The 16838-nt window shown below is 38.0% G+C and overlaps 1 protein-coding gene across 6 annotated transcripts in view; it reads left to right on the forward strand.

The window, feature by feature from the left end:
- The window catches only part of LOC136850627 (uncharacterized protein DDB_G0284459-like), a 370523-nt gene that overhangs the window by 298240 nt on the left and 55445 nt on the right, over positions 1 to 16838 (forward strand). For all 6 annotated transcript variants that reach the window (XM_067124330.1, XM_067124327.1, XM_067124329.1 and 3 more), the window contains one exon: positions 14919 to 15042. In XM_067124330.1, the coding sequence (XP_066980431.1) occupies positions 14919 to 15042 (124 nt within the window). The remainder of the gene's footprint in view (positions 1 to 14918; positions 15043 to 16838) is intronic.

Below are 16838 nucleotides of genomic sequence, written 5' to 3' on the forward strand. Positions count from 1 at the left end.
CTTGTATATTCTAATTCTTCATCTCAGCTTAATCCCTAGTTGTGGATGTTGTTCTTAATGAGCCTCTTCCAGGTACAGTATTTCTGTCTCGTTTCCTCCTTTCGTCTATTTCTTTGTCACTCATCTTCTTAAATGCAGTCCCTTCATCTTCTCATAGATATCCTCTTTCATGTCTCTAGCATATTTCCATTTCCATCTCTCCTGCAACATATTTCGTACTGTTTCACCTCCTCTTCAGGTGTGCATATTATCTGAATCTTAATTCTAGGACTTTCTTATCTCTTCTCACTCATCACTCTATTCATCTGTCTGAACATCCAACTTTTGTTCTAGTTTATGAAGTGGTGCCACTTATAGTTCAGACAGCACATTAGGTCTTATCACCACCTTATGTACCTTGCCCTTTAGCTTCATAGGGACACTTGTTCCACAGTACACTTGATACCTCCCTCCAGTTATTCTACCTGGCTTGAATTCAGTGGTTAGCCTCTTAATCTGTATCACCCTCTGCATCTGTCATTAAGCCTAGATGCTTAAACACGTGATTTTCACTTTTCCCAGCTTAATCATAGCTTGCTGGTCATCATCCATTCCATTAGTAATATATTCAGTCTTGTGTAAATTATTTTCATCCCTCTACTCTCTAACATATATCTCCACAAATCAAGGTTTCTCCTTAGCTTATCTCTAGTTTCTTCCATCAAAAGAATGTCATCATCATTGGCATAGAACATACACTAAGGAAGCTCTTCTCATATTATCAAGTTCATACCTTCTGTAAACTTGATAGTATCGATACAATAAAGCTGTTCAGATTAGAAATAGTCAGAGGATGCTCACCAAAAGAGTAGTTTTACTTACTGGGTAAAATGTTCTTTGTTGACACTTTTTTTTATTATATACTATATGAGATGGTTGGGTGATATCAAAGTTGCAGGAAAAGCAAATGACTTTCAGATAAAATACTTTTTTGACAATTAAAACTTTGTTGGTAAAAAATGCCACCAAGGTAGGAATACTTGGGAAAACAGCTCAGAAACCCATCAATATGGAAACCTCAATTGCAGTATAAATGTCTACAGACATCCTCATGATTTTGTAAATGTAAGGGAAAGGCAGAGTGACACTTAATGCACGTGCACCTTTAATATATCTGTAGGTAGTAGCAATCCTTATTGTTTGTGTTTACAGTGTTAGCTATACACCTACAAGAATCTTTCAACATCTTTTGCTTTGGCAGTTTGAAAAAACCTATGTTTTTCCCTTATTTTCACTTTGTCATCATCATATGCATAGGTCACCCAGTGTCCAGGATATATTCCAGCCAGTATCATTAGGCATTTTGGAGGGTAAGCAAGCATCATATAAAATACCATACAGAAAAAGCCTGTTATGACTTATCAGATGCTGGACTATACAGTATATCGTATCTCACATATGTGCAAATTTTAAGTATGTATGTCATTTATATAAAGTATGGAAAGTGTTTCATGGCTGTAATTTTATACACTGTGCTTAGGCTTGCTCATATATCAGCATTAGCTTTAACAGGTACCAGTCTTTATTCTGTACTTTTAAAAATGAAATGCTGCATTAAATATAAAATAGTATTGTAAATTATTGTTTGCTCCTATGGGGATATGAACCTATGCCTTTTCTATGGAGTCTTCAGTGCAAGTGTGTGAACTGTCCAGGGACTTAGAAACAAGGGTATGCTGTGGTGGAGATGAGGGGGAAGACAGAATAATCCCCCTGTACCCATGCTATCTGGTCACTTATTTCTGTGGTCAGCAACAAGAGTAGACATATCACTCTTCTGTCCTTTGTATGACTGTTGGACTTGGATGAGCAGCTCACCATTTACTTAATTTTACTTTTATTTTGTGTGTTTTGCTGTTTTTTTGTGTGTGTGTTTTTCTCAAGTTCTGTCTTTGTGGCCTTGTTTTTCACAGTGGAGGCATGAGCAGTGGCGGTGTGGGGGACTTGGTGACTCCCACTTTGTTAGGCCCACATAGCCTCAGCATTGTTTGTTTTGTAGGGGGAAAGTTGTGTGATGAATATACCAATTGGTTTTCTCCTCAGTGGGAGAATTTTGGAAAACAGGAAGAAGGCCAAAAGACTTACTCCAGTGTTGTTAAGAAGTTATACCCCTGCCTATATGCCACCAGATCCTTTTAGAGCGTTCCATCTGCAGGTTCCATTCCTTTATCACCTCCTGAGGGTTTCTTAACCTAGGGAGGGCAGATCTCGCTCTAAAGAGGCCTATTCATTCCCTTTCCTCAGTAAATGAAGGTACAGATGGGGTTTATTTTTTTCAGCAATTCCTTTCTTCTCCAATGTTTCTATATGATGTTCCTAGATTAAGTAAGATAGCTTGTATTGAATACTTGGGAAAGATCGTGTGTACACTGGATATTTCAGGTAGTCTCTTGTTAACAGCTTTTCTTGGGGATTTGGCAGAGGAGTAAAAGGATTTATCTCTTCAGCCAGCATCTCAGATGATGACTGCTACTGATGCTGTGTCTGATGTGTTTGCAGTTCCTGTGCCTACATTCATTGTGAAGGAAGAAGATCGTTCTACTGTATTAGGCCTTTTGGTAGCTGATCCTCCAGTAAATTCTTCAACATCTTTTGTTCTATCCTCGACCAAGCCGCCAGCATGGAAAGTGAGCACAGCTTGTGTATTTATTTCCCCTTGTTAGCCTCCTTATTATTGTTTTCTTTGTACTCAGAGAGAGAACCTTCTCTGCTGTGTATACCAAGGAAAAAGAAAGGGGCCTCATGGCCTTGTGTAAGAAGTCCAGATGGATTTCTGATGTGCATTCCTCTTCCTCAGAGAGGAGTTGGGATAGATCACTCGTGGATGGTTGTTGTATGTCTGGCAGAGCAAGTTCTTCTTTGGAGGGGTGGCTAGAGAAAAGTTAGCACGCTGTAGGCCCAGCGTTCGAGTCTCTGTCTGGCCAGTGAAGAATTAGAGGAATTTATTTCTGATGATAGAAATTCATTTCGTCATAATGTGGTTTGGATTCCACAATAAAGCTGAGATGGTCCCGTTGCTAGGTAACCAATTGGTTCTTAGCCATGTAAAATAAGTCTAATCCTTCGGGCCAGCCCTAGGAGAGCTGTTAATCAGCTCAGTGGTCTGGTTAAACTAAGATATACTTATTCTGGCAGAGCAGTCTATCCTGTGTGTGCCTACTTAGACAAGATGAATGCCACTTCCTCATCCCTGTGGGTTGTTAGGTTCACATCAGGTGAGTATGCCTGTTCTGCTAGCCCAGTGCATGCTCACTCTGTGGGCTAAGCTTTGCTTCCTGTACCTCTAAGGAGTTTCATGGGTATGAGTGTGCACAACTTGTTTGCTTTGTGTTGGTGAGGTCTCCAGGCCATGTGCAAGAGTTATGGGTGATTGTATGTTAGGTTTATAAGTTAGTCATTATTTTATTTTCTGCATTGATGAAGTGTATGGGTATTACAGAATGTATAAAAAGAAAGCACATGTTTAATTTTATAAGATGTTTTTATAGCATAGCATTCCTTATGTTTAAAGAGTATGTTATTGTTGTGACATCATAGGAAGTGACGTCACAGGACGAAAATGGCGGGAGGGAGAAAAATGTAAACAAACATGAGCGGGAGTGTTGAAAGCATGGTGGAACAAGGTAGAGAGAGCTCTCTGAAAGTTAGGTCGATAATGGTTGGGTTGTAAGTCTGTTTGTGGTTTTTGTTGTCGTAAGCTGGATTGCATAGAGTAAAAAGAACAACGTGAACAGGTGAGTGGATTACATAATTGAATAATTTAAGGATAGGTTAGGCTAGCAAAATTTTCAAGTGGTAGCAGAGCGTGGTTCGTTAAAAATGGACGGATCTGATGGTAAATTTTGGGAGATGAAATGGAGAAGAGACTGTCCGAGATTTAGCGGGGCACAGGGCGATTATAAAGGATGGAGAGGACAAGTCGGAGATTGGCTTGTGGTGTGTGGAGAAGAAGTGAAATATCCGGGGATAGAGATAAGGATGAACTTAAAAGGGAAAGCTTTAGAAGTAACAGAAGGAATAGATAGAGATGAACTTAAGGATAGCGAGGGTTCAAAGATAATCCTGTCCAAACTAGATGAAGTGTATCTTAAAGATACGTTAATGGAAAATTACAGTAAAATGAAAAACTATTTTAAAATAGAAAGAGAATCTAGTGAAAAGATGAGAGATTTTATAATTAGGTATGAAAAGGCAGAGTCAGAGTGTAGTAGGGCACTAGGAAAAGCATGCTTGAAGGGAAGCAAAAGGTTTTCATGTACTAGAACAATCGAATCTCACAGAAGATCAAAAACAAATGGTATTAGCAGCTTGTGGTCGAGAAAAGTTGGAATATAAAACAGTGTCACAAATAATGAAAAGAATATTTGAGGGATTAGGGAATAGAGAGGAGGGAATGGTTAGGATCAGAAGGTTGTGAGAATTTTGGGAAAGGGGGAAAAACCAAAGATATTGGGAAAAGGTGAATCGAGGTAGAGGTGGAAGAAATCCTTTAAATAGAGAAGGGAAAGTAACACTGTGTGCTATATGCAAATCGGAATGGCATTGGGCCAGAGATTGTCCTCAGAATTTTCAGAATAAGAAGAAATCAGAAACTGGACAAGAAGAAGAAAAAGTTTATATAGGAAAAGTTAGCAAAATAGAAGAAGAATCTTGGGAAGAGGTTGATGCAATTTTAGACACAGGATGTAAGTCAACAGTTTGTGGGAATTGTGACTAACACGCATTGTTGTGGGTTTGAATCAGGAAGAATTGAGGAGAATGAATGATACTAAGAAAGAGTCTAATAAAGTATTTAATTTTGGTGAGTCATCATACAAGTCGAAAGGAGTAATGGAAATACGGTGATATTGAAAAACAAAAAGTTTTATTTGAAGACAGAAATTTTGCAGGGTGATGTACCATGGTTAATAGGTAAGAAAACCATGAGTAAAATGGGGATGACCATAAATTTAAAAGAGAATTGTGTTAAAATAGAAGTATTAGGGAAATGAAGGTAAAGTTACGAGAAGACAGACAGGGCCATTTAAGAATACCAATTTTGAGGAGGAAGGTAGAAGAAGAATTATTATTGGAGGTTGGAAGGGAAAGAGCCTAAGGGAAATTAAAGGTACAATGATGAAGTTACATCTACAATTTGGCCACGGAAGTGGAGATAAAATATGGAAGCTAACAGAAGAAGCACAGTGGAGTGACGGTTTGAGAGAGAAGGAAAAAGAGGAAATAAAAAAGTTACTAACCGACTTAATCGCAAGTTGAAGTATGTAAAAGATATAAAAAGAAACCCAGCTAAACCAGTAGTGGGATTTTCTTGGAGTAAGACATTCATTGAAGTTGTAGCAATGGATGTGGGAGAGATAGAAGAGAGAAAGTTCTTGGTAATGGTAGATATGGCAACAAGGTATTGTCAGGCTTTTTGGATAAAAGACAAGAAACCAGAAACTATTATAAAGACTCTTTTTGATGGGTGGTTTTGCGATATTTGGGGCACCTTCTAAAATATTATCAGACAACGGGGAGAATTTCAAAATGAAAAAGTAAGGAGGATGGCAGAAAGATGGAATATTAAAGTATTAGCCACAGCATCAGAATCTCCATGGAGCAATGGGTTGTGTGAAAAGACAGTAGGCATAATCAAAGAAAGCTTAAGAAAGATGAAAGATGATGAGGAAGTGGATTGGTCCATAGCATTAAGATGGGTAGTGAGTGCCAGGAACTGCTTAATAAATAATGGTGGTTTCTCCCCTAACTAATTAGTATTTGGGAAAAATCCTTCCTTGTCTAATTTAATGGGAGAAGAAAGTTCAAGTCCTGCAAGCAGAGGGAAAGGTATGGAAGAAAACATAGTAAGGGATACACTGAATGCAATGCATAAGGCCAGAGAAGTGTTTATCAAAAATGAGTCTTGTAATAAAATAAGAATTGCTCTAAACAAAAATGTCAGAGAACATAAATTTGAAGAAGCAGTAGTGGGAGACGAGGTATTCTATAAGAGAGAAAATGAAAATGAATGGAGAGGACCTGCTCAGGTAGTGGGAGTATCAGGTAAAACAGTAGTGGTTAAACATGGGATTCTCTAAGAGAAGTAGCGAGAATACATGTTACTAGAATTCAAAGACTATCACCAGAAAAGGAGAAGATACTTAAAGTAGACAAAACACACACTGTGAAAGATGAATCCCTTGCATCAAAGGAAGGGAATATAGATGAGCAGGAAGGAAAGATGATAATTGGCTGGAGAAGGAATGCTGATATAGAAGAGACTATAGAAAGAGATTTGGCAGAGGAAACACTGGAAGATGAAGGGGAAAGTGAGGTAACAGAAGAAAGTGAGTTAATAGAAGAGATACCCAAATTCAGAAAGGGAAATAGAGTTAGAGCTATAAACAAAAATACAGGACAAGTAGAAGAGTGGACGATATTGAGTCTTGCAGGGAAAAGATCAAGCAAATCTTGGGCTGATTCGTACAATGTAGAAGACTCACAGTCAGGTGACAAGGGATGGGTTGACTTAGAGATTATAGTCATGTAGAAAAAAATTGAAGATGAAGAAGAGGTTTTGCTAGGATTGAAAATAGAAATGTAATTGAAGCTAAAGAAAAGAACTACAAAGTTGGAGAGAAAACAAGGTATATGAGGAGGTAAATAACATTGGACAAAAAGCTATATCTACAAGATGGATAGTAACCTAAAAGGTAAAAGGTGGGGAAAGGATATGTAAAGCAAGATTGGTAGCTAGAGGTTTTGAAGAAGAAATGGCTGAATGTGAAAAAGATGCTCCTACATGCAATGCCGAAATTTTAAAATTTTGTTTGATGGTAATAAAACTGAAAGATTGGTATTGTTATACGTTAGATGTAAAAACTGCATATCTACAGGGTGATGAAATACAACGAGAGGTATATTTAAAACCACCTAGTGAAGATGGTTGGAGTGGATTATGGAAATTGAAGAAAACTGTTTATGGGCTCAAGGATGCAGCAAAGGCATGATATTGTAAGGTGGTAAAACTGGTGGAGGAGCTTAAAGGTGAGAGGAGTAGATTAGAACCTAATATATTCTTTTAGAAGAAAGGCAATAAATTGAATGGTATTTTATGTACACATGTAGATGATTTTTGCCATGGAGGAACTGAAGGATTTTTAAAGGAAACAATTGGGAAATTGAAAGGGAAATTACAAGTAGGAGAACAAGAAAGTAAAAGTTTTAAGTATATAGGAGTAATAGTAGAGCATAAGGAAAATGGAATTTGTCTTAATCAGTGGCAGTATATAAATTCTATAAGAGAACCAGAAGCCAGAAGATTTACAGGTAATAGAGTATTAGGACAAAAGGAGTTAACAGAATATAGATCAGTGGTAGGACAGTTGAATTGGGTATCGCTACATACTGTGCCAGAAATATCATATGATGTTAGTGAATTAAGTAAAGCTTTTAAAGAAGGAACGACTCAAGATATGAGAAAGCTGATTAAGATAGTGAGAAAAACTAAGTGCATCATGGGAGAAGTGATAATAAGTGAGTTAGAAGAAGAAAAGATTTATTGGGAAGCCTATGCAGATGCTTCATTTGGTAATATTGAAGATGGTCATACTCAATTAGGTTATGTGATATCATTGACAGATGGTAAGAGGAGAAGCCCTATATGGTGGAAATCCAGAAAATCCAGAAGAGTAGCAAAGTCCACCATTGAAGCAGAAGCTCTGAGTGTTGGGGAGGCCATAGAAGGATTGATATATTTCAAACATTTGTGGGAAGAGATAGTAGGAGGGAGAAAATTAGAAGCGCTGGTGAAAACTGATAGTAAAACCCTAATGACTGCAATAAAATCAAGTACTGGAGTAAGTAGTAAGAGATTAAAAATTGATATTGCAGCAATAAGAGAAACAATAGAATCTGGAGAAATAAGTGAGGTGAGATGGATAAAAGGAAAGCATCAAATAGCTGATGTATTGACCAAAGCTGGAGTTTCTGGGGAAAGCATTAGGAATTATGTAGAGGGTAAAGAATTGGAGAATAATGGAGATTAGAGGGGATTAGGATAAGAAAAGGCTGTTGGCATAAAATAAGCAATTTAAGCATAAACGTACCATCTCAAACAAAACATCCCAACCTTGGAGGAAGCAATGTCCAAATTATAACGTGTATAACAAGGAATAATGGCGGATAGGCCCGAGGGGGAAACTCAAAGCCTAAACGACAATAAAAGGGACTCCCCCAGAAAAGGGTAATAAAATATATCTATAAAACCCAATTGAATATATATATAATAATAAACAAAAGGGTATAGGAAAGGGAGGACGGGAAAAAACCCGACCTGGTCCGAGCCGACATAAGGTCACATGGCGTGGCGGTGGGAATGAGACTGACAATAAATCCCCTAATTATATAACTAGGGGAAATAAAACTTCTCAACCACCCAAATAAAACATAGAGATGGTACTCAACTTAGGTGATGAATCTAATGAAGATGCCATTGCTTGAAAAAACCGGACAAAAAGCGCACACGAGGAGAATCACAACAACAGCGAACGCGTGCTAAAAGTGGAATGTGGGTGACGCTGCTTGTTTACAGTCCGAGTGGTGCGGGGGTATGTAAAAGCACCTCACTCGGTGGGACTTTTGACATTGGGAAGATTTACAGGGCGGAGGCCTGTGATTGTGACAATCTCACCCTTCTCATACACGACTCCATACCATGGAGCTACGCACTGGGGTAGTGTTAGCTTTTTAGCTTTTCTCTGGTATATTTAGCAATAGCTTTACCTTGAAATAAGTGCTGAAAGGTTATTTCACCGGGTGACACAGGTCGAGAAACCCAGAAATGGAGATTAGAGGGGATTAGGATAAGAAAAGGCTGGAGGGGAGGGAGAAGGAGATAAGTGTGATTGTATGTTAGGTTTATAAGTTAGTCATTATTTTATTTTCTGCATTGATGAAGTGTATGGGTATTACAGAATGTATAAAAAGAAAGCACATGTTTAATTTTATAAGATGTTTTTATAGCATAGCATTCCTTATGTTTAAAGAGTATGTTATTGTTGTGACGTCATAGGAAGTGACGAAAATGGCGGGAGGGAGAAAAATGTAAACAAACATGAGCGGGAGTGTTGAAAGCATGGTGGAACAAGGTAGAGAGAGCTCTCTGAAGGTTAGGTCGATAATGGTTGGGTTGTAAGTCTGTTTGTGGTTTTTGTTGTCGTAAGCTGGATTGCATAGAGTAAAAAGAACAACGTGAACAGGTGAGTGGATCACATAATTGAATAATTTAAGGATAGGTTAGGCTAGCAAAATTTTCAATGGGTAGGTGGTCTCTTTCTTTTCTTTGGGAGTGTGTAGAGTGGAATTTACACCATCTTCTTGTTTGGGTTATATCTGTTTTCATGTGCCCATAATCTGTGCACACTTGCTTGTGGGAGAGATACCCAATTGCTTCTGCCTCTCATAATCGCAGTTCACTGCAAGTACTTTTGGAGAGTTAGAGAGGTGGTGAACAGATTTGATCATTTTCTGTCTCTAAGTGGTTACCGAGCCTCATCATGACATACCCTTGTTTCAAGTTCACTGCTGACTCATACATGCATGCTGGAGACCCTCCACATAAAATGATAGCTATGTATACCAAGGAAAAATTCAAATTACTTCTAAAATCTGTTCTAGTACTTAGCTTGTAGTAGAGAACAGCAGTATATATATATAAGGAGTACCTTACAAGTCTACAAATTTTCACTCATCAGGTATTGTAAATTTTATTAGAAAACATCCAGTAATGCATGTTCACTTATTCCAGTAGAAATACAAACCATCACCATTTTTGTAGGGATATTTTTCAGCAAAGCTGGAATTGGTAATTAAAACTAATTACCAAGGGGGATGATGGGGGAATACCCTCTCACATGCCATCACCAAGCATGTTTTCTTTGGCCACTGTCAAGTGAGGATGTCTTGCTTTGTTTCTTATGACTAAGTTGGAGCTTGAGAGTTTTTGTTTTGAGTATTTTGTTTACTCTATCACAGAGAGAAAGCATGCCTAATGAATGTGTGAAGGGCATTAGCAAGGATATGTGGCCCTTTATGTATGTCCTTCATTTAGGGGTAGGATCTGCAGCTGTTGTGAAGGTAAGAAAATGTATTATGATGCAGAAATAACTCGCCAGGTCCTTGTCCTATTCCCCCTGTACTTTCTGAGCTACCAGTTGATCCTCCACCTGACAGTTATCCCTTTATTTTATTCTGTGACTAACTTTTCATCCTGAGAGTGCAAAAATAACACTAATCTTAATTTTTGGGTCATAGAGAACTGAAATTAAAATCTTGAAGAATTTGACATTGGTAGATAAAGAAGGCAAGAAGCTTTAGCCTACCACCCCCTCATCCCTGCTTCTTCCATGCTGGCATCACTCCTGGCTGAGAGGGGTTATGTGTAGGAAGGTGAGTGATCAATACACCTCCCCATGCCACATCAGCTGCTACTGTCTACTAATACTACTGCACCTGCAAGGAGCTCAACAATGTTGCATCTCATGTAGTGGTGTCTTTATCATCCATAGCTACTGCTCCTGCAGAGGAGCTTAAGGCACCATCTTGTGGCAAAGGAAAGCGTAAACTTTACCCTCATCATTGTTCTCGTCATCTTCTCAGAGTCATGTAAGAAGAAGAAGAGAAGTCCTAGAAGACCTCTCACAAGAAGTTCCATAGGGCTTTGAGTGAGCACCATTCTCTGGCAGGTGTTCATCCACCTCCAAGTTTGTTATATCTGCTGTAGTTAGGACTGACAAGGGTCTCACTGAGTGAGCTTGGTAACCTGGTTAACCTGCGCTTCTCTGACATGAAGAAGGCTCACCAGCTATGTTATGGTATGTGAGCCAGCATTGCCTTCTTTGCTCAGTGCATGCACTGTCTCAGGAGTGGCATGTACAAAGCCCTCTTGCTCAAGGGAGAGATTACCTCTGAGCTCCTCTTCTTCTTGTGCATGAGGTTCATTGCATGCTTGGGATAACTTTTAGGCAAGGCAGTGCCCTTTCGGCCATGAGTAAGGGTTACCACCTGCTTTACCATTTTCAGATTCATGGCACGAAACCCTGGGTAGTATCATTCATTCGGGTTAGGTACTGGATTCTTTTTCAAGGACCTTTATCCTCCCCTGTCTCAGACACCAATATTGTTTGGTTCATACCCTTTGGATCTGCCAAAAGTTGAAGCCCTGTCAGCAGAGGTGGAGGCAGTGAAGGAGGAGGGCACTATTGAGGTTGTGGAGCACCAGTCTCCAGGGTTCTACAGTCGTCTTTTCCTAGTATAGAAGGTGACGGGTGGAGATGAAATTGTGCTTTTTGTCTTAATAGACTCACAGTAATACCACCACAAGGTTGACGAAATGTTTGCTGACCAGACATAATTGGAGCAGCTTATGAGAAACCCTGTAGACAATGTCTAGAGAGGTGGATAAAGTAATTGAAGTCATTAGTACTGCCTCAAACGCCACACACCTCCCACCTAACACTGGTGATCAAGGTGTAGGTTACATTTTTGGGAATGTTTAAACCTAGGAACACTATACAGTATATCCCATGATTAGCCATAATAGAATCCTGACGTCTAATAAGCCCAACCACTTCAAGCTTCGTTCAGCGGCAGAAGTCCTGGAAAAGATCAAAGGACTTCTTAACTTTCTGCTGGAGATGGCACCATTGCATGTCAGGTCATTGAGTTCTTATTCACAAACGTTGTAGATGAACCATCAACTAGATCCTTGACTGTGTCTACAGAGACCTTGCAGTGCATTAGTTAAATATCCAGTGAGGTTCCCTCCAAATCCTTCTCGAGATATGCCCAAAGACAGCCCCTTTTACTACCCATAAGGGTATCTGTAAAACGCGATCTGTGCGTGATATTTTGGTGACACTTTTGTACAGGCTGAGGATGTCCATGAAGTTAAACCGCTATGTTATGCATTCCAAGAAAGTAACTAAGTTATTCAGTTGGATTTTGAGTAGTGGCTAGCTCCCATTCTCCCCTTCCTTGACATCCTTGTCTCCCAGACTGACAATGGCCTAAGAACATCTGTTTATAAAAAAGAAGCTAATCTTGGCTGCTCATTAGGAGAGCTATTTTGTGAATGGTGATAAATAGTGGATATTTGTGTACAGTATTGCTTTGGATTGGTGGTACAACCACCACAAATAACTACAATCTGACCCACAGACCAACATCAAACCATACTATAAGGCAAGGATGCATTCCAAACACTTGGAAGATGAGGGTCCCATGAAGAACACCATTGACAATAGTGTGTCTACTATTGATGTCAGCACATGCTTGGAACTTACTTTATACTACCAACACTGCCCCAGCAAAGACCTAATCATGAAAAACAACCTAGCCCCACCAGTGAGCAATTCCCTGAAACAGAGTAATGTGGTAAAAGTGCCCAATCCATGGATATTCTGACTTCTATGTTTGTATGACAACTTGGAAACTGGCCCCCGTAGGGGAGTAGCACCATCAGGTTCAATGCAGAGTCTCTTCTGCCCTTACCTACAACCCCTTTCATTCCTTTTACTATACCTTAGTTCGTATTCTCTTTCTTCCATCTTTGCACCCTCTCCTGGAAGTTGTTTCATATTGCAGCTGCGAGGTTTTCCTCCTGTTAGACCTTTAAAACCTTCTTATTCTCGATTTCTTCTTCAGCACTGAATGCCCTCATAGCATAGGTCGCAGTACTTAGCCTTTAGTCCAAGAGGATCTCTTACCATGCTGAAGAAGGCACTATAAAAACCACATGAGGGAGGTACACCACATTGAATTACAAAGAGTTTAATAGAGGAAAATATGTACAGAATTGGAAAGGTTGTGGACCCAAGGTGCCTACAGTTGCTAGAGATCATCATATAGCAGGGAAAGCCCTTCCTAACTACCACACTGGAAAAGTACCTCTTGGCTACCAACATCAGACCCTGTTATCCATGAATTAAACAGACTTGTGCCAAAAAATATCCCTAACACTGCAAGAGGTGGCATTCCTGAGCGAGAACTACACCAGTGTGGCCAAGACACTGTGAGCTTCCTCGTTCATTTGAAATATTTGCCACGAAATAACAGCAGATGATTCAGTACATGAACCCTGCCACTCAACAATGTTGCAGAGCAAGACAGTCAGCAGTAAAATTCTGGCTTTTAATGAAATCTTGCTCGCCAATCAAAAAACAAGATTCTTTTCTCAGCCAGTTAGCAGCCAGCAAGCATCCTGCCCCCTAAGCCCTTCCCGTATATAAGGAGTTGGGCTCGCTGTGATAGACCAGTCTTTTCTTGTTTTTAGTGTGACCATGCTCAGTAGAGCCTGAACGAAATGTATCTTAGAAGCCAAATAATAACTCTCCTGAAGAATATAATCCTAAGAATGACCCACACCAACATCTCAATTAACAGACAAAAACTTCATCAAAAGTTACTTTAACTTGGTTATAGTGTGTTCTTTTCAAATACAAAAATCAGTCATTTATGTGTACATGGAAGAATGATAAACAGAGTTACTAGCAGAATGCAGTAACACAGAAAAAAAGGTAATTATCAGAAAGATTGAAAAAGACTTTAAATTGATTGTACTTCATGTACCCAATTCTTTTAACTCATTTTACCTGAAAGAGGGTCTTTTAGCTTCATATAATTGTGATAATGATAATAATAAGTGTTAGTGTTTAATCAAGATCAGCATTTTACTCAGACTGATATGATTTGGGGATGTTGGTTTGCTTGCAGTTACAGAGCAAGGTTTAGATACCGATATGTAGCCATTGAAAAATTTAGGATGCAGATCCACTGCATTTTGTAAATGCTGGGTAAGAAAATTTATAGAAATTCATAAAATTAAAGTACAATTAGCATTGTTATTTTCACATCCGAGTATTTCCCAAGTCCCCAGTTGACAACATCCCTGAGTGCATATAACACAATTACACACTTAGTCATGAAAGTAAATGTTAATCTCCTAATTTTAATCCACAAAGAATATCAAGTTGTAAGAAACATCCTTTACCAGAATTGTATAAGATTCTTGAAAATTTTTTACAAATTTGGTTATTAAATTTTAATATTTTACAAGGTAAAACATATTGTTATTCTTGAAGTATCAGGTTTTCTCATTTGACCTGGCTGAATTGAACTTGCCGCTTTAGATTAAGTGGGTTTGTAAAACCAGTCAGTAACGAGTCCCTTACACTAATAACTGATGAAAGGTAATGTGCAGATAAAAAGCTTATACTGTATGGTATAAATATATGCTTAAGTATTGAAATCAGTAGTCAGATACAATATGAAAGGTAAAGGCAGTCCCCGGTTAACAGCGTGGGTTCCATTCCTGGCCAAGCGCCGATAACTGAAAATCATCGTTAACAGGAACATCACAATACAGTAATTATGGTAATAAATGGCTTAACGATGCCGTAAGCACCAATAAACTGCTTAATGGCTCTATTAAACCACTTATTGGTGCTGATAAGCCGCTTACCAGCATCAAAAATCTGGTTAACGACGTCGTTAGCCAAGCGTCATAAAAGTGAAACGCCGTTAACTAGTGCCGCTGGTAAGCGGGGACTGCCTATATAGTTAATAGGCATTACATTCATTGTATGTACTCTGTTATCTTACATCTTTATAGATTTTATTTTGATGGCCAGAACTTAGCCCTCTTGTAATTTTGGTTGAATTTCCACTGAGTTGATTCCAATTCTTAAGATTATGTTTTTTCTTACTTTTGAAACATTTATTGGAATGCACAGTATGTTTCAGTGGTAAGTAAGCCTTATATGCAATTTTCCAAGTCATTTGGGTATTCCTAATAAATTTGTTGGTAATTTACATGGATTTTCATTTTTATTGATAAATAGGTATACAGAAATCAAATAGTGAAGAGAAAGTAACTTACTCAGGAGGCCGTACTGGATGGGTGAAAGTTGACAGTGAATCAGAGAAATCAACTTCTGCTACACCATCACCAGCTCCCAGCTCTAGGCAAGTTTATCATCATTGTTTATATCCAGAAACTAAGTTAAATTAGTGTACTGCATAGTAATCAAATGCCATGCATGTTTAGAGGTATGCAAACTTTTGATACTCTCTCTAGATAAAAATCTTGTGTATGTATAGATGTCTGTAAGAGTACCAATTCTCTTTGCCCAACAATGATTCTCTTTTCACTGCAGAATTATGTGCATTAGTATAAGCCTTTAAAATGATTGAAGATACACCAGCATAGAAATTTGTAGTTGTTAGTGACTCGAAATGGTATAGAAACCCTTCAAATTATAATCCCAAAAATACCCTAGCACAAAAAGTAAAAATTTCATTTAACAAATTATACAGATGGTATAAAAATTTAGAAATATGTAGGATTCCTGTCCAGTTTTGCATTAAAGGAGATGAAGCAGCAAATAAAGCAGTCACAGCAGTACCTATTATGACAAGACCACATAAATATTCCTATTAGTGATAATACATCATCCCTACAACCCATTATAATCAGGAAATAGCAGAATACATGGAACAGTGAACATGACAGAAATTAATTAAATCAAGCATGATGCTGGAATATGGAGTTTATCATATCAACAAGACAAACATACAAGTAATTTTGCAGGTCTTAGAACTGGTCACTCTTATTTGACCCACAAATATTTGATGAATAGCCCATATGATCCAATCCTTATATGTAGTGACTGTCGAGTCATATTACCTGTTAAAATCTTTTGTGTAAATGGCCAAAGTAAATCACCAGCGAATGTCAAGTTTTGGAAATAAATTGGTTAATTTCCTCAGAATATCCATTTTCAATCAACTTAATTATGAAATTTTTAAAGAGCTGTAATAAAGACAAATCTTTTGGGCCAGCCCTGTGAGAGCTAAGTGAATTAACCTTGTAGTCTGGTTAAACTACTCAGTAATAATTATGTGAGATATTGAGTGCTCTGTCTCTCTCTCACCAGTGAAGGGTGTGTACCAAATTGCATTGGAGATACAAAAAATCACTTGCTGAATTTGTGGCATATGAATTTGTTAAGATGGCTTGGTTTATTTTTTAATGGCCACTTTCATCTTTCATTCAGATAATGTTGATGGGCATAGTTTTATTTTCGTATTTTGCAGTTTAGCAAACAGGAAAAGATCATCATTCTATTGAAGGTCATGATAATGCAACAGAAAGACCTGGAACAATAATACTTTGGATATTGCCTACTGTCATTGAAATTATGTAAAAAATTGTTTTAAATCAGAAAGATATGGCACCATATTAGTTTGCAAAGACTAAAATATGTTGAATATTCATCATCATCATCTTAACATTAGGTAAAATGGCTTTGAGTAAATGTATAAAATTAAGTTGCAATATTATTTTGAAAATATTAGAGACAACGGTCAGTTGCCAGTATAAATTCTAGTTCTTTGGCTCAGGTGGTACAGTTTGGTATTGATTCATTGTAGAGTGGCAGGAGAAGAACTGATTTATCACACAGACACAAAACAGTATAAATAGGCTCATACTGAATATTTTGTTATGACTCCCACAAGATTTCAAGTACAAATCAGCAAGCTCTCCAACTTTAACTTTATTTGATCCAATTTTCAAATAATTAAGAAAAAATGCATCAGGGAATCACTTTGAGTGAGTGGTCTTGTCAGACTCATTTGTAGTTAATAAATGGTTAAACAAGCAGAATTACTTTATAATTTGGTAAAAATTTAGAATTATTAATGAATCACACACAAGACCACCAGGTCATGCCTTAACATATTGTGGTTAAAAAGTTCTT

Source organism: Macrobrachium rosenbergii, chromosome 22 (genome assembly GCF_040412425.1).
Source record: "Macrobrachium rosenbergii isolate ZJJX-2024 chromosome 22, ASM4041242v1, whole genome shotgun sequence".
NCBI lineage: Eukaryota > Metazoa > Arthropoda > Malacostraca > Decapoda > Palaemonidae > Macrobrachium > Macrobrachium rosenbergii.